At 44.6% G+C, this 18,496-nt stretch overlaps 1 protein-coding gene and 1 long non-coding RNA gene across 9 annotated transcripts; one reads left to right on the plus strand and one right to left on the minus strand.

The window, feature by feature from the left end:
- LOC126987513 (B-cell receptor-associated protein 31-like) lies at positions 1–16,123 on the plus strand. Of its 8 annotated transcripts, none has more exons than XR_007740976.1 (8): positions 1–152; positions 3,708–3,809; positions 5,316–5,416; positions 6,834–6,990; positions 9,056–9,246; positions 9,731–9,902; positions 12,606–14,050; positions 14,125–16,123. XR_007740976.1 is itself a non-coding variant. In XM_050844512.1 (7 exons), the coding sequence occupies exons 2-6, from the start codon at positions 3,718–3,720 to the stop codon at positions 9,880–9,882; spliced, it is 693 nt and encodes a 230-aa protein (XP_050700469.1). In that variant the 5' UTR covers positions 1–152; positions 3,708–3,717; the 3' UTR covers positions 9,883–9,902; positions 12,606–16,123. The 8 variants fall into 8 exon arrangements, 2 of the variants coding, with proteins under 2 accessions (XP_050700469.1, XP_050700497.1); XR_007740978.1 differs by having other exon boundaries at positions 12,606–13,976; positions 14,051–16,123; XR_007740979.1 differs by having other exon boundaries at positions 12,606–13,976.
- Positions 14,221–18,496, minus strand: LOC126987567 (uncharacterized). Its single transcript, XR_007741023.1, has 2 exons — positions 16,730–18,496; positions 14,221–16,630 (listed from the first exon to the last, which is right to left on the minus strand). It is a non-coding gene; the product is annotated as an uncharacterized LOC126987567 (long non-coding RNA).

Consider the following 18,496-nt stretch of genomic DNA (forward strand, 5'->3'; position numbering starts at 1 on the left):
GCGAGCCACAAGAAGAAGAGGAGGAAGCAAGGCCAGCAGAAGAAGAAGAGGAACTGAGTAGAGAGAGTGACAGGATAGCAGTCAGCAGAGAGACAGCAGTACAGCGGGAGGCGTGTGAGGCTTAATTAAGAGGAAACACCAGACGGGAACAGGTAACCAGACTCTCCATAGCCCCGTAAATTAGTACAGGTGAGCCTCGGGGCGGGACAGGTACGATACAGGTAGCGGCCAGGTCGGTGACGTGTTATGGGCGGCGCTCCATCTAGAAGGGTCGTATAATTAAACGTTTTTGGGTATCCTGGGGCTTCTAGGCGTTTCCAGGGGTGGTTTTATGACCCTTGTGGTGGTTTGAACGTTTGTCTGTATCTTGAAACCCCCAAAAACGTATATCAGATGGGTGACGCTTTTTATAGAAGGGTTGTATAATTAAACGTTTTTGGGTATCCTGGGGGCTTATAGGCGTTTCCTGGGGTGGTTTTATGACCCTTGTGGTGGTTTGAACGTTTGTCTGTATCTTGAAACCCCAAAAACACTTATCAGGTGGGTGACGCTCCATATAGAAGGGTTGTATTATAATTAAACGTTTTTGGGTATCCTGGGGCTTCTAGGCATTTCCAGGGGTGGTTTTATGACCCTTCTGGTGGTTTGAACGTTTGTCTGTATCTTGAAACCCCTAAAACACTTATCAGGTGGGTGACGCTCCATATAGAAGGGTTGTATTATAATTAAACGTTTTTGGGCTTCCTGGGGGCTTATAGGCATTTCCAGGGGTAGTTTTATGACCCTTGTGGTGGTTTGAACGTTTGTCTGTATCTCAAAACCCCTAAAACATGTATCAGGTGGGGGACGCTCCATATAGAAGAGTTGTATTATAATTAAACGTTTTTGGGTTTCCTGGGGGCTTATAGGCATTTCCAGGGGTAGTTTTATGACCCTTGTGGTGGTTTGAACGTTTGTCTGTATCTTCAAACCCCTAAAACACGTATCAGATGGGTGACGCTCCATATAGAAGGGTTGTATTATAATTAAACGTTTTTGGGTATCCTGGGGCTTCTAGGCATTTCCAGGGGTGGTTTTATGACCCTTGTGGTGGTTTGAACGTTTGTCTGTATCTTGAAACCCCTAAAACACGTATCAGGTGGGTGACGCTTTATATAGAAGGGTTGTATTATAATTAAACGTTTTTGGGTTTCCTGGGGCTTATAGGCGTTTCCAGGGGTGGTTTTATGACCCTTGTGGTGGTTTGAACGTTTGTCTGTATCTTGAAACCCCTAAAACACTTATCAGGTGGGTGACGCTTTATATAGAAGGGTTGTATTATAATTAAACGTTTTTGGGTATCCTGGGGGCTTCTAGGCATTTCCAGGGGTGGTTTTATGACCCTTGTGGTGGTTTGAACGTTTGTCTGTATCTTGAAACCCCTAAAACACTTATCAGGTGGGTGACATTGGGGTGGGTGACGCTCCATATAGAAGGGTTGTATTATAATTAAACGTTTTTGGGTTTCCTGGGGCTTCTAGGCATTTCCAGGGGTGGTTTTATGACCCTTGTGGTGGTTTGAACGTTTGTCTGTATCTTGAAACCCCCAAAACACGTATCAGGTGGGTGACGCTCCATATAGAAGGGTTGTATTATAATTAAACGTTTTTGGGTATCCTGGGGGCTTATAGGCATTTCCAGGGGTGGTTTTATGACCCTTGTGGTGGTTTGAGCGTTTGTCTGTATCTTGAAACCCCAAAAACACGTATCAGGTGGGTGACGCTCCATATAGAAGGGTTGTATTATAATTAAACGTTTTTGGGTTTCCTGGGGCTTATAGGCATTTCCAGGGGTGGTTTTATGACCCTTGTGGTGGTTTGAACGTTTGTCTGTATCTTGAATCCCCTAAAACACGTATCAGATGGGTGACGCTACATATAGAAGGGTTGTATTATAATTAAACGTTTTTGGGTTTCCTGGGGCTTCTAGGCATTTCCAGGGGTAGTTTTATGACCCTTGTGGTGGTTTGAACGTTTGTCTGTATCTTCAAACCCCTAAAACACTTATCAGGTGGGGAACGCTCCATCTAGAAGGGTTGTATTATAATTAAACGTTTTTGGGCTTCCTGGGGGCTTCTAGGCATTTCCAGGGGTAGTTTTATGATCCTTCTGGTGGTTTGAACATTTGTCTGTATCTTGAAACCCCTAAAACACGTATCAGGTGGGTGACGCTCCATATAGAAGGGTTGTATTATAATTAAACGTTTTTGGGTATCCTGGGGGCTTCTAGGCATTTCCAGGGGTGGTTTTATGACCCTTGTGGTGGTTTGAACGTTTGTCTGTATCTCGTAACCCCCAAAAACACGTATCAGGTGGGTGACGCTCCATCTAGAAGGGTTGTATTATAATTAAACGTTTTTGGGTTTCCTGGGGGCTTATAGGCATTTCCAGGGGTAGTTTTATGACCCTTGTGGTGGTTTGAACGTTTGTCTGTATCTTGAAACCCCTAAAACACGTATCAGGTGGGTGACGCTCCATATAGAAGGGTTGTATAATTAAACGTTTTTGGGTTTCCTGGGGGCTTCTAGGCATGTCCAGGGGTAGTTTTATGACCCTTGTGGTGGTTTGAACGTTTGTCTGTATCTTGAAACCCCCAAAAACGTATATCAGGTGGGTGACGCTCCATCTAGAAGGGTTGTATAATTAAACGTTTTTGGGTATCCTGGGGGCTTATAGGGATTTCCAGGGGTAGTTTTATGACCCTTGTGGTGGTTTGAATGTTTGTCTGTATCTTGAAACCCCTAAAACACTTATCAGGTGGGTGACATTGGGGTGGGTGACGCTCCATCTAGAAGGGTTGTATAATTAAACGTTTTTGGGTTTCCTGGGGGCTTCTAGGCATTTCCAGGGGTGGTTTTATGACCCTTGTGGTGGTTTGAACGTTTGTCTGTATCTCGTAACCCCCAAAAACACGTATCAGATGGGTGACGCTCCATCTAGAAGGGTTGTATTATAATTAAACGTTTTTGGGTGTCCTGGGGGCTTCTAGGCATTTCCAGGGGTGGTTTTATGACCCTTGTGGTGGTTTGAACATTTGTCTGTATCTCAAAACCCCTAAAACACGTATCAGGTGGGTGACGCTCCATCTAGAAGGGTTGTATTATAATTAAACGTTTTTGGGTATCCTGGGGGCTTCTCGGCGTTTCCAGGGGTGGTTTTATGACCCTTGTGGTGGTTTGAACGTTTGTCTGTATCTTGAAACCCCCAAAAACACGTATCAGATGGGTGATGCTTTATATAGAAGGGTTGTATTATAATTAAACGTTTTTGAGTATCCTGGGGGCTTATAGGCGTTTCCAGGGGTGGTTTTATGACCCTTGTGGTGGTTTGAACGTTTGTCTGTATCTTCAAACCCCCAAAAACGTATATCAGGTGGGTGACGCTCCATATAGAAGGGTTGTATTATAATTAAACGTTTTTGGGTTTCCTGGGGCTTATAGGCATTTCCAGGGGTTTACCGTGTAGCAGCGACGGGTCAAATTTGTACCATGATTTCAACCCCCCCCAAAATAGATGATACATAATCTGATCACAAATGCTTTGATATATGTATTATGAAATGGTTTGTGTGAGGGGTGATTTTTTCTCATTTTTCTCGCTTGGAGGGACCATTAAGCAACATGGTCCCCGCTGCTACTGGGTTAACTGACTCATTTTTTTTGTCTTCAGCGTTAGCAAGATGAGTATCCAGTGGACTTTGATTGCCGGGGTGATGTACGTCGAGCTGGCGGCCACGATTCTCCTGCTCATCCCCGTCATCTCCCCCAGCAGGTACGACACAGCTTGCCTCACTGCAGGGGGAAGGAAGCAAGGATTTCTAAAGTAATGTATTGTGATCAGCTATAGCGATGGTAGGCTTGCTTGAGGGGCCTAGATGGTAGTTGGCCCCAGCCCGTCATGGCACAGGCAAGTGTTTATAGTGGCGCCATCTTGTCCTGCCCCCCGGAACTCCTTGATTCACTTGGACGGTTTCGTCGAGTCCGGGTTGATGAGTGGTCTTCAGGACAGCATGTGGGTAGTTTTAAGCCACACACACGTACACACAGTTTTCAGGGTGATGAAGGGAATAGATGGAATCGATAGAGAGGATTTAACCACAAAAGCGGAAAAGTTCTCGAAGTTATCCATCCACCAACCTCATGTACCATATACCCCCCCGCACCCACGCACCCCACCACCCCTCAGTCATCAGGTACTGTTTGTATGGGATAGGAGAGCAACTAGAGGGCACGAAGGGAAGCTGAGAAAGATGAGATGCTTGAAATATGTTAAGAAATACAGTTTCCCGAAGAGATGCAGCGACCAGTTGAACAGCCCAGATAGGGATGTTCAGTCTAGAAGCATCGAGTTTAAAGCAAAGATTGACCGTTTGAGACTCAGAGACGGGACCATACCAGCGTAGATCACTCCCTGTATAACACACACACACACACACACACACAGTTTTCCATACAGAAGCATAACAACACAGAACAGACTTGACGCGGAGACTGTGTGCGCAAAAACGATTCATGAATGTAAAGCCTAACTGGATGATGAGCGTTATGGAGACGGGACAGCATGAGCCTTGTACAGCCCTTGTCCTGTATTTCACAACTAGGTAAACACACACACACACACACACACACACACACAGAGAGGCATGGAGTGAAGCTAAAATATCTGGAGGCCGTGACAAGCATGACTCAACACCAGTAAAAAGTGATTCGGAGATGTTGCAGCATAATCTCGGTGGATGACTTGACCTGTAGAAGAAGTTTGCCGCTGGTGGAAGGAGGAGGGGGATACAGGGGGAAATGATGACTCGTGGGCCAATGTTCTGTACTGTGAAATATAGCAATGAATGTCTCTCCCAGTTGGTCAGAGGAGAAGCAAGGACGAACGGACACTGTTTTATACATTTCTTCTTCTTCTTCTTCATGCGACCTTAATCCCACTGTATTGCAAGGTCGGCCGCTCGACTTACGACAAATGGAAACAAGTAAAATGAATTGACAAGCTGAGAATTGGAGGGTATTCTATGTTATGTGGTAATAACAAAAATCTTCGAATGAGTTTTAAAGAGAGGGAGCGACCATAAGTGTCGGACTTTATACTTTCCTTCACTGAATTGTAGCAGCCACATTTTGCTCCGTTCCTGTAGCTTGGCGAGGTCTTCTTGTAGGAAATCCACAGCCAAGGGGTCAAACATCAATCAGCAAGGAGTGGGTTACAAGCGAATAGGATTACATGAACAGCAACAAGGATCAACTTTTAATTCAGGTCATCCTCCCTCAGATGGCACCAAATCTTCAAGTCCAGATTTCTGCGCAGCATCGGGAACATGTCTCACATTTACTTCAAGATGTTCCTGCTGTTGTTGACACTGTTCTTTTTAGGTAAGTATGAGCCATCCAAGTGCCTTAGTTTTGGTACCCCATAACTATTTCTCGTCCCATCATCATATACTACTTTTCCCTAGTGTTTGAGTAGCCTCCTCCACCTTGTAGACATGGGGGGCTTCGTGGTGCAGTGGTTAGCACACTCAGCTCACAACCGAGAGAGCCCAGGTTCGATTCCCGGGTGGAGTGGAAATATTAGGGCGGCTTTTCCGATACCCTACGCCCCTGTCCACCCAGAAGTGTACCAGGTATTAATCAGGGGTTGTGTCCCGTCTCCTGGGGTCTGTTCCCTTCTCCTATAGTTCCTTCCCCTTCTGTCTCTCTCCGGCATATGACCACAGATGTTGCGCCCACTAAACCAAACTTTCCAACTGTTCCCTTCTCCTATAATTCCTTCCCCTTCTGTCTCTCTCCAGCATATGACCACAGATGTTGCGCCCACTAAACCAAACTTTCCAACTGTTCCCTTCTCCTATAATTCCTTCCCCTTCTGTCTCTCTCCGGCATATGACCACAGATGTTGCGCTGACTAAACCAAACTTTCCAACTGTTCCCTTCTCCTATAATTCCTTTCCCTTCTGTCTCTCTCCGGCATATGACCACAGATGTTGCGCCCACTAAACCAAACTTTCCAACTGTTCCCTTCTCCTATAATTCCTTCCCCTTCTGTCTCTCTCCGGCATATGACCACAGATGTTGCGCCGACTAAACCAAACTTTCCAACTGTTCCCTTCTCCTATAATTCCTTCCCCTTCTGTATCTCTCTCCGCATATGACCACAGATGTGCCGACTAAACCAAACTTTCCAACTGTTCCCTTCTCCTATAATTCCTTCCCCTTCTGTCTCTCTCCGGCATATGACCACAGATGTTGCGCCCACTAAACCAAACTTTCCAACTGTTCCCTTCTCCTATAGTTCCTTCCCCTTCTGTCTCTCTCCGGCATATGACCACAGATGTTGCGCTGACTAAACCAAACTTTCCAAACTCTCCCTGTATATACTCCCCAGTGTGTCATCTGTGTCTCCCAACATTAAGGTCGGTATGATAAGATACATTCGCCTGTCACATCAACTATTTCTAAAGGTCAAAGAGGGGGTCAGTCGGGTTCTAATGAGTGTTTCTTCAGGTTCAGGGTACAGAAGAAGGGTCAGACTACCACCAGGGTCATACAACTACTCCTGGAAATGCCCACAACACCTACGAAAGCCTTATCAAATAGGTGTTTCTTCAGGTTCAGGGTACAGAAGAAGGGTCACACTACCACCAGGGTCATAAAACTACTCCTGGAAATGCCCACAACTCCTATGAAAGCCTTATCAAATAGGTGTTCTTTGGGCTACGAAATGTCTGATAATATGCCCTTTAAGACCCTTGGTGAGGTTTTTGTCATAATCTGTCTGTCGTCTCTGCAGATGCTATCAGAGAGATGCGGAAGTACAGTGCAGAGCTATCAGACGAGGGCCGGGGAGACCACGGACACCACCTGGATGCTGAAATGCAGGCCCATATGAGACTCTTCCGGGCTCAGCGTAACTTCTACATATCTGGGTTCTCTCTCTTCCTCTGGGTGTGAGTTTCAATGCTACTTTGTCCTATATACATGTAGATATTTTTACTGTCCTGTCCTTCCGCTGGGTCTCCATTTTCCGTGGAAGAAGAGGATGAGAATGGACAAACTTCATGTATGGATTGAATGAAGAATGATTGAGGATAGTGATAGAAGCGTTTGTTTAAGGAAAGGTGGATCTATTTGCCTTGTTGTAATTTTAAGGAAAGGTGGATCTATTTGCCTTGTTGTAATTTTAAGGAAAGGTGGATCTATTTGCCTTGTTGTAATTTTAAGGAAAGGTGGATCTATTTGCCTTGTTGTAATTTTAAGGAAAGGTGGATCTATTTGCCTTGTTGTAATTTTACCGGGCCTGGGATTATGCTGGTGTGGTTCCGTCTCCGTATCCATAATTATCCAACTTTTCCTTGAAGCTCTGTACACCCCTCGCTGATACCATTTCTTCCAAACTTTTATATTTCTTTGCGGAAAGCTATATTTCTTTCTCTCTCTTGAGCATCTTCCCTTCCTCAACCTTTTACTATGTCCTCTAGTGTGTGTGTGTGTGTGTGTGTGTGTGTGTGTGTATTTACCTAGTTGTAATTTTACCGGGCCTGGGATTACTGTGGTCCTCCCTCCGTCTCTATCTAGACAACCATTTCTTTTGTGGGAAGCTATATTTCTTTATCTCTCTTGATCATCTTCCCTTCCTTAACTTTTCACAATGTCCTCGAGTGTTCCTGGTCGAAGGTTCCTCTCTTGATAGCAATTTCTCGTTAGGGGGAATGTGGATTGTGGGAGTAATGACGGAGAGGCTGGGGAAGGCTAGGAGGGGGAGTGATATGGGAGGGAGAGGAAAGGAAAGGTGTTTGACATTGGTATCACGGCATTTGGATCCACAACACTATGGTCTGGTCATTAGGGGAAGGTCATTCACGGCAGCTTACTCCCAGCGACCTGACTTCCCCTTCTGGCTGGGTAGCTCCGAGGCGGATGATGTAACCTGCTTGTCATGTTAAGTGGTCAACATTAAATTGTAAGTAGTGATCATTGAATATTAAGTAATCAACGTAAAATGCATATCTAATTTTATGTTGACCTACTTAACATGGTAAGTAGGTCAGGTCATCCCGCTCGGAGCTACCCAGCCAGAAGGGGAAGCCGGGTCGCTGGAACTAGGCTGCCGTAAGTGACCTTGCCCTAATGACTAGACTATACTTGCTATATGTTGACCACTTAACATGGCAAGTAGGTTAGGTCATCCCACTCGGAGCTACCCAGCCAGAAGGGGAAGTCGGGTCGCTGGAACTAACCTACCATGAGTGACCTTGCCCTAATGACTAGACTATACTTGCTATATGTTGACCACTTAACATGGCAAGCAGGTTAGGTCATCCTGCTCGGAGCTACCCAGCCAGAAGGGGAAGTCGGGTCGCTGGGACTAACCTACCATGAGTGACCTTGCCCTAATGACTAGACTTTAGTTTTGGTGAGGGTCTGACTGGGCTTCCTCTTCCACATGACCTGTATCAATGGGGCAGTATCAAGGCATATCTAAAAATGAATGTGATATTTTTTCATTACACATTACATAGATTTACATAGAATATCAGACCCCATGGTCCAGACTAGGTGGCCTGTCCTTGAACCTAAGTGATTCTAACATTAAATCAGATGGCTCCAAAACGATGCATTTCAACTCTCGTTAATATTAAGTTGAAGGAAGTGACGGTCAAGCTTGTTTTTAGAGTCAATCGTGTTACCCTGGACCACTGACGGAAGGCAAGGAAGCTTATTCCATCCTCGCACTACAACATCGGTGAAGGAAAATTTGGTTCAGTCTGAATTTACTCGTCAACATTTGAGTTTTACGCCATTGTTCCTCGTACGCAAAGTGTCATTGATCATAAACAATTTAGAGCGAGAGAGAGAGAGAGAGAGAGAGAGAGAGAGAGAGAGAGAGAGAGAGAGAGAGAGAGAGAGAGAGATAACAAATCCTCGAGTTTTACGCCAGGTAGCATTTTTTCCTTGCATTCCCCTTAGCCTGCCTTGCACACCCTTACTAAACACATTATCATCCTCCGGCAGAGTGCTCCAGCGTCTAGCCACCCTCATATCTCGGCTGGCTGTGTCCTTAGCTGACGGAGAGGCCGCTTTGAAGCAGGCCAAGAGTGCTTCTGATGCCGCTGCTCAGCTGTTGAAGCAGGAGAAGGTTGAGCAGGAGGAAGACCAGCAGAAGGAGGCTAATGTGTCCAATGAGATCAAGGAGCTGAAGGAAGGTAAGGGAGGGGGCTGCTAAGGGTCTATTTGTGCTGTATGTGTCATTGTGTAATTGTGGATCTCATGTTAAAGTTTTCAGGGGCTTCGTGGTGCAGTGGTTAGCACACTCGCCTCACAACCGAGAGAGCCAGGGTTCGATTCCCGGGCGGAGTGGAAAAATTTGGGCGGCTTTTCCGATACCCTACGTAGCCCCTGTCCACCCAGCATTGTACCAGGTATTAATCAGGGGTTGTGTCCTGTCTCCTGGGGTCTGTTCCCTTCTCCTATGATTCCTTCCCCTTCTGTCTCTCTCCGGCATATGACCACAGATGTTGCGCCGACTAAACCAAACTTTCCTTCCTTCCCCTTCCGTCTCTCTCCGGCATATGACCACAGATGTTGCGCCGACTAAACCAAACTTTCTACTCTCCTTTCCTTCACCTGTTTGGGCGTCCTGGTACAGCGAGTCATGGGCAGTGTACCACTCCACTATTCTCCCTTCAGAAAAAAAACGCTTGGAGGCTGAGCGAGATGCAGCCTTGAAGCAAGCCTCTGCCGTGAGCCGGGAGTACGATCGCCTCATGGACGAACACGCTGACATACAGGCCAAGCTGAAGAAGGCGGAAGGTGCAGGAGAGTCCAAGAAGGATGACTAGACGCCTTGCTCAGTTTCAAGGTAATACAGAGGGTGTGATTGTGCTATGGGGCGGGATAAGCCTTGAGAGATTCCCTGCAGGCTCGGGCCGTCCTCAGAGTTCAGGATAGTTAACGGCTGTATTCCTGCACTAAATGTCAAACTTTGTAACGTTTTAAGGGAGGAGCAAGTAGTGGGCATTTTTTTAATATTGTTTCATTTGTTAGTGCCCTTGAGCTGTCTCTGTTATGAAAAAAAAAGCTTAGATGTTTGATTAGATAGTTTTTAGATCCTGCATTTCTAAGCGAGTTTACAATTACGTCGGTAAATAGTAGATTTAATACATACAGACGTCCCTCAAATAGTACGGTTTCCAATAGTGCGGTTTTGGATTTATGTGGATTTTCTAAGAAGATTTCCCGACGTGCAGGAAATTTTAAAATCCTAAAAGATCTACGACAATCCGTATAGAACCGAAACCAAACTATTGAAAACCGTACTATTTGAAGGTCGACTGTACTGCGACCATCCACCAATAGCGTGCCAGATTGAAGAGAAAGCTCCTTGTGATTGGCTGAGGCTGACCGCACCAATGGGGTAGTGGGGGCTGCAGAGGAAGCAAGAGGTGTTGAGAGTGTGTGGCAAGGTGCGGGGCTTGGCTAATCCCACATCCGCCACCTACCCCATCAGCCAGTTTGACGTGGAAATACTACAGCAGCGATAACACCCATTGCTAACGATCAAAACAAACAAAATGACTGTGAAAGCACCCCTGAGTCCCTCCTGTTCCCTGGGGGCTTAGGGTGAGAGCACTGAGGCTACCCATTGGCTGTGTCAGGCTTAGTATGGTGGAGACCCCTGATGTAAGCCTTCTCAAAAACATCTTATCTGCAGGCTTGATCCTTTATCCATCATTCCTTAGAAGATGGAAGCTGATGGACCTGTAGTGGAACAATATTGTCACATCCGTTTTGGGGTTACATGAATATCCTAGGCCTATAAAAAACCCAGAATTGTTGAGTCCGTTTTGGGGTTACATGAATATCCTAGGCCTATAAAAAACCCAAAATTGTTGAGTCCGTTTTGGGGTTACATGAATATCCTAGGCCTATAAAAAACCCAAAATTGTTGAGTCCATTTTGGGGTTAAATGAATATCCTAGGCCTATAAAAAAACCCAAATTGTCGAGTCCATTTTGGTGTTACATGAATATCCTAGGCCTATAAAAAACCCAAAATTGTTGAGTCTGTTTTGGGGTTACATAAATATCCTAGGCCTATAAAAAACCCAAAATTGTTGAGTCTGTTTTGGGGTTACATGAATATCCTAGGCCTATAAAAAACCCAGAATTGTTGAGTCCATTTTGGTGTTACATGAATATCCTAGGCCTATAAAAAACCCAAAATTGTTGAGTCCATTTTGGTGTTACATGAATATCCTAGGCCTATAAAAAAACCCAGAATTGTTGAGTCCGTTTTGGGGTTACGTGAATATCCTAGGCCTATAAAAAAACCCAAAATTGTTGAGTCCGTTTTGGGGTTACGTGAATATCCTAGGCCTATAAAAAACCCAGAATTGTTGAGTCCGTTTTGGGGTTACATGAATATCCTAGGCCTATAAAAAAACCCAAATTGTTGAGTCCGTTTTGGGGTTACGTGAATATCCTAGGCCTATAAAAACCCCAAATTGTTGAGTCCGTTTTGGGGTTACGTGAATATCCTAGGCCTATAAAAAAACCCAAATTGTTGAGTCCGTTTTGGGGTTACGTGAATATCCTAGGCCTATAAAAACCCCAAATTGTTGAGTCCGTTTTGGGGTTACGTGAATATCCTAGGCCTATAAAAAAACCCAAAATTGTCGAGTCTGTTTTGGGGTTACATGAATATCCTAGGCCTATAAAAAAAACCAAAATTGTCAAGTCCGTTTTGGGGTTACATAAATATCCTAGGCCTATAAAAAACCCAAAATTGTTGAGTCCGTTTTGGGGTTACATGAATATCCTAGGCCTATAAAAAAAACCAAAATTGTTGAGTCCGTTTTGGGGTTACATGAATATCCTAGGCCTATAAAAAAAACCTAAATTGTCGAGTCCATTTTGGTGTTACATGAATATCCTAGGCCTATAAAAAAAACCAAATTGTCGAGTCCGTTTTGGGGTTACATGAATATCCTAGGCCTATAAAAAAACCCAAAATTGTTGAGTCCGTTTTGGTGTTACATAAATATCCTAGGCCTATCAAAAAACCCAAAATTGTCGAGTCCGTTTTGGGGTTACATGAATATCCTAGGCCTATAAAAAACCCAGAATTGTTGAGTCCGTTTTGGGGTTACATGAATATCCTAGGCCTATAAAAAATCCAAAATTGTTGAGTCCGTTTTGGGGTTACATAAATATCCTAGACCTATAAAAAACCCAAAATTGTCAAGTCCGTTTTGGCGTAGGCTTCCACGGGTCAATTTCTCCCCTCTCCTCCGCCACACAGTCCCAAGATCTATCCCGTCCTCTCATGTGTTAACTATAGCTTACATACGAGAGGAAGGGATAGCTGTTGGGACTGTGTGGCAGGGCAGAGGGGGGGAAAGGAACCTCGGGAGACAACACCAGACTGGCCTCGACATATTTGGAAGACTGTAGACGGCAAACATATCACAGGAACTTGGTTTAGCCCTGCAAGCAATGATGTTTTGTTTACTATTAATTGTCAAGTGTAATTTTTAACCATCTCCTCCTTGTGTACATTACAGATACAACACAGAAGATCCTCGCCAAGCACATACAGTCCTCCCTCAAATAGTACAGTTTCCAATAGTCTGGTTTTGGTTTTACGTGGATTTTCGAAGATTTTTTAGGATTTTAAAGTTTCCCGACGAGCAGGAAATTTCGAAATCCTAAAAGATCTACCATGGCAATCCGTATAGAACCGGAACTGAGCTATCGGAAACTGTGCTATTTGAGAGATGGCAGTAACAGTTTCCAATAGTCTGGTTTTGGTTTTACGTGGATTTTCGAAGATTTTTTAGGATTTTAAAATTTCGAAATCCTAAAAGATCTACCATGGCAATCCGTATAGAACCGGAACTGAGCTATCGGAAACTGTGCTATTTGAGAGATGGCAGTAACGCAACAGCTTCGTGAGACCAAGACGGCTTTGCAGACTTGTAACGCAGCGGGATGAAGTTCGCCTTTGTTACCCCTGAATGGAACAGTTTTGTTAGTTATTATCCAGATACAACTTTGCTTCCTTCGCTTCACCGTCACTTTTGAGAGCAAATGAGACTCTGGCCGAGAGATTCACAGGCACAGTTTTGTTAGGTTAGGTATTTTGGGACCCTGAGAATTGAGTGACGCAGGTTCTCGGTTGTCTCTGTGTGTATATGTTAGGTTTGTGAGACACTCTACCACATCAACGCACTACATTTTGACCACCCAGGTACCTATGCTGGGCCGCCTCACCACCCACACCGCATATCCTGATGTAAGAGTCACCTCCCCAAGGCTAAGATATACAGTCGACCCTCAAATAGTACAGTTTCCAATAGCTCGGTTTCGGTTCTATATGGATTGTTGTGGAAGACCTTTTAGGATTTTAAAATTTCCATCTTGTCGGGATATTTAAAAATCCTAACAAAATCTTAAAATCCACATAAAACCAAAACTGTACAATTTGAGGGATGACTGCATTAGGCTGTGAAATAATTTTAACACCCTAGAAAAACAGTATCTATGTAAAACTCCGTGCCCCAAAATTTGGCCTAAGAACCACTGGAATAACTTACCTTTACATGAGTTACCGCACATGAGGTCTGAGTGGTTGAAGAACATAAGAACGTAAGGAGTCTGCAGGAGGCTGGTTGGGCTATACAAGGCAGCTCCTGTTCACTCGACCCCACCTTACCTCACCATCCATGGCCTTATCTAACCTCTTCTTGAATGTATCTATGGTATTGGCACCCACAACATGGCCCCCAAGCCTGCTCCATTCTCTATGACACTGGTAGGGGTCTGTATCTTCAGCCCACCGAAGATACCAGTGGGCTCAAGGTTGGTGGGTTAATACATGATGCCCTTCAGCCCACCGGTATCCTCAGCCCACCGAAGATACCAGTGGGCTTAAGGTTGGTGGGTTAATACATGATGCCCTTCAGCCCACCGGTATCCTCAGCCCACCGAAGATACCAGTGGGCTCAAGGTTGGTGGGTTAATACATGATGCCCTTCAGCCCACCGGTATCCTCAGCCCACCGAAGATACCAGTGGGCTTAAGGTCGCTGGCGCCTCGTGTATTAATTTCATCAGGGGAGGCTTTCTCGGTGCCAGGGAGTGTTGGGAGTTGTGCCAAGAGAATGGAACTATAACTTCATTTATTTATTTTTTTCTACGTCTAAGCCTATCGCACCAGTAGGCTTCCTTGAGGGGCCTGGATGGTAGTCGGCCCCATCTCGTATTGGTGCGGGCAGGTGTTTATAGTGGCGCCATCATCTCTTGTCACATAATAAGTCGAGGAGCACAAGGTATTGCATCAAAATAAAAAGATTAACAGTTATTTGCATTGTTTTATGAAAGGAAAATCCACTTGTTGAAATGGATACTGTTTTATCAGGTCATAACGTAAACAAAAACAATGATTACACAAATGGCTCAACAAATCTGTGTTTCATTGATTGCAAAGTTTACTGTCGAGCAACATTGCCAGACTCGTAATCAGTTTCTCATATTTCCTGATTTCCAACCCAAAAGCTGTCTCCTGTGCCCTATAACTCCCTTTTTATGTTGTTATGGTTGAAATGGTTAATTATACTTGTTTCCTGGTGATATTTAAAGGGTGAGAAGCAGGGATGGGTGACGCTCCGAGTACGATAACCTGGCAACGGTGCTGTACAGGGAAATATTGTAGTTACTTAAGGAGTTTACTGGATGTGCGTACAGCTGACAGGCCAGGCAGTGGGGTCTTGAGTGTGGGGTTGTATTGGTTTGTGATATCCCTGTGGAGTGATGTATTTGTACTTATATTCAGTATGTTTTCATATACAATACATGATGATTATGTTGAGTTTATGGCTGAAAACTTGTTATATTCAATAGCGACATTTGAAATTTGGCGCGCACGGCAATCTCGGATACGGCGCGGGGCACTGTTTTGGCCCGGCCGTAGTAAGTTTCTTTATGTGCATCATTTAATTCAGCATGTTTTCATATATAATACATGATGATTATGTTGAGTTTATGGCTGAAAACTTGTTATATTCAATAGCGACATTTGAAATTTGGCACGCACGGCGATCTCGGATACGGCACGGAGCACTGTTTTGGGCCACCCGTAGTGAGTTTCTTTAAGTGCATCATTTAATTCAGCATGTTTTCATATACAATACATGATGATTATGTTGAGTTTATGGCTGAAAACTTGTTATATTCAATAGCGACATTTGAAATTTGGCACGCACGGCGATCTCGGATACGGCGCGGGGCACTGTTTTGGCTCGGCCGTAGTGAAGGGGTTAAAGAGTTGTTTCAAAATGTCGACTTTTACGTGGGTGTGTACGGCAGATGTGTAAAGCAATCACTCTGAGGGATTGGGCGAGGCATAAAAATTAATATTAACAAGTTCATTTTTATCAGTCTTTGTTATGAGGAAGCAGCTCTCTCTCGCTCATCTTACATGCATATTTGATGACATTGCATTTGACGGGAAGGTGGGATTGTGACCACACCTCGGCCTAACAAAAAGTGCTCATGTTTCGTGGGACAGCAACCCCAATCCCAATGTACTGCTGTTGTGCTGGGATACACTTCATATCCCACACATCCCACTGGTGCCAAGGAGGGCTTTGTGTGTGATGCTTACTTCTCTGAGCAACTCCCGTCTCTGGGGATGATCAGACACACGGACAGACTTTCGTGGAGGCTGTCCAAACCAAGTTATTGACATGTGTCGGACTCCTGAATGAGAGAAGTTCATGAAGTCCAGAATGTGTACAGAGGAAGGAAGGAAGGCTGTGTTACTGGGTCAGGGTGTTGATGAGCAAAATAACATTGAACTGCAAAGGTTAAGCGTAAAGGATATTGCCCAAAAGTGACGGCTTGTATTGACATTTTTGCTGACCTAATATTTGAATACCATTACTTGTTTGTCTTGTGTTTTGTGATTATAAAGACTATTATTAGTTTCCCTGCGTTGTTCCTCCTCCATAACAGTTTCTCTCGTTGCATTAATGACTCATAAGGTTTTGTGCTGGATTGTTTGATAATAAATTTAAAAAGTTCTTCATCTTTCATTCGATCGGAGCCATTAGTCGACTTACGGCAATGTTCTAAACCCCTTGAATGTGGATTTCCTACAAGATGACCTCACCAATTCAATGCTACAATTAAATGAAGAAAAATGTAAAGTCCTACACCTTGGGAGAGGATATCCAGCACACCAATACCACATGGGAAACACTCCACTATCCACCACAGAGGCAGAGAAAGACCTGGGAGTGTATGTTACCAGGCTACCAGTGAAGGGATATCCAGCACACCAATACCACATGGGAAACACTCCACTATCCACCACAGAGGCAGAGAAAGACCTGGGAGTGTATGTTACCAGGCTACCAGTGAAGGGATATCCAGCACACCAATACCACATGGGAAACACTCCACTATCCACCACAGAGGCAGAGAAAGACCTGGGAGTGTATGTTACCAGGCTACCAGTGAAGGGATATCCAGCACACCAATACCACATGGGAAACACTCCACTATCCACCACAGAGGCAGAGAAAGACCTGGTAGTGTATGTCACCAGGCTACCAGTGAAGGGATATCCAGCACACCAATACCACATGGGAAACACTCCACTATCCACCACAGAGCCAGAGAAAGACCTGGTAGTGTATGTTACCAGGCTACCAGTGAAGGGATATCCAGCACACCAATACCACATGGGAAACACTCCACTATCCACCACAGAGGCAGAGAAAGACCTGGGAGTGTATGTTACCAGGCTACCAGTGAAGGGATATCCAGCACACCAATACCACATGGGAAACACTCCACTATCCACCACAGAGGCAGAGAAAGACCTGGGAGTGTATGTTACCAGGCTACCAGTGAAGGGATATCCAGCACACCAATACCACATGGGAAACACTCCACTATCCACCACAGAGAAAGACCTGGGAGTGTATGTTACCAGGCTACCAGTGAAGGGATATCCAGCACACCAATACCACATGGGAAACACTCCACCACAGAGGCAGAGAAAGGACAAAAAGAAGCTTAATCTGGTTGTAATTAGTTTTTATAGGTGGTTTATAGGTCATAGGTTTATAGACAGGGTCAGGAAATTGAGCTTAAGAAATACAGGAGTCAAGAATAATTAAAATTTAAGTTGCAAGGCAGTACAGGTTGCTGAAACCCCTTATGCAAGAGTTAACCAGCATCTTCACTCTTTCATCCCTATACTGTCCAAACCCCTTATGCAAGAGTTAACCAGCATCTTCACTCTTTCATCCCTATACTGTCCAAACCCCTTATGCAAGAGTTAACCAGCATCTTCACTCTTTCATCCCTATACTGTCCAAACCCCTTATGCAAGAGTTAACCAGCATCTTCACTCTTTCATCCCTATACTGTCCAAACCCCTTATGCAAGAGTTAACCAGCATCTCCACTCTTTCATCCCTATACTGTCCAAACCCCTTATGCAAGAGTTAACCAGCATCTTCACTCTTTCATCCCTATACTGTCCAAACCCCTTATGCAAGAGTTAACCAGCATCTTCACTCTTTCATCCCTATACTGTCCAAACCCCTTATGCAAGAGTTAACCAGCATCTTCACTCTTTCATCCCTATACTGTCCAAACCCATATGCAAGAGTTAACCAGCATCTTCACTCTTTCATCCCTATACTGTCCAAACCCCTTATGCAAGAGTTAACCAGCATCTCCACTCTTTCATCCCTATACTGTCCAAACCCCTTATGCAAGAGTTAACCAGCATCTTCACTCTTTCATCCCTATACTGTCCAAACCCCTTATGCAAGAGTTAACCAGCATCTTCACTCTTTCATCCCTATACTGTCCAAACCCCTTATGCAAGAGTTAATTAATCAGCATCTTGAATCCGTATGTAATCGATTGAATGATAACTTGTAAGCATGAATTAAATCTCTCGTATAAAATTTTTGAAAGGAGGATCTATCTCATGTGATATATCGGGAATCCTTAAGAGAGCTCCTTCTACTCCCCCCTTCCCGCCCACACACACATTGTCATCTAGGGTCATGAAACTACTCCTGGAAATGCCCACAACTCCTACGAAAGCCTTGTCAAATAGGTGTTTCTTCAGGTTCATGATACAGAGGAAGGGTCAAACTACCACCAGGGTCATGAAACTACCCCTGGAAACGCCCACAACTCCTACGAAAGCCTTGTCAAATAGGTGTTTCTTCAGGTTCATGGTACAGAGGAAGGGTCACACTACCACCAGGGTCATGAAACTACTTCTGGAAATGCCCACAACTCCTACGAAAGCCTTGTCAAATAGGTGTTTCTTCAGGTTCACGGTACAGAGGAAGGGTCAAACTACCACCAGGGTCATGAAACTACCCCTGGAAATGCCCACAACTCCTACGAAAGCCTTGTCAAATA

Source organism: Eriocheir sinensis, chromosome 6 (assembly GCF_024679095.1).
Source record: "Eriocheir sinensis breed Jianghai 21 chromosome 6, ASM2467909v1, whole genome shotgun sequence".
Lineage (NCBI taxonomy): Eukaryota > Metazoa > Arthropoda > Malacostraca > Decapoda > Varunidae > Eriocheir > Eriocheir sinensis.

Bases quoted from the DNA above. Each gene is read 5' to 3' on its own strand.
- LOC126987513 (XM_050844512.1), top strand. From the start codon at position 3,718: ATGAGTATCCAGTGGACTTTGATTGCCGGGGTGATGTACGTCGAGCTG. The intron at 6,991-9,055 runs GTGAGTTTCAAT...ATCCTCCGGCAG, and splicing joins TTCTCTCTCTTCCTCTGGGT to AGTGCTCCAGCGTCTAGCCA. The intron at 9,247-9,730 runs GTAAGGGAGGGG...TTCTCCCTTCAG, and splicing joins GATCAAGGAGCTGAAGGAAG to AAAAAAAACGCTTGGAGGCT.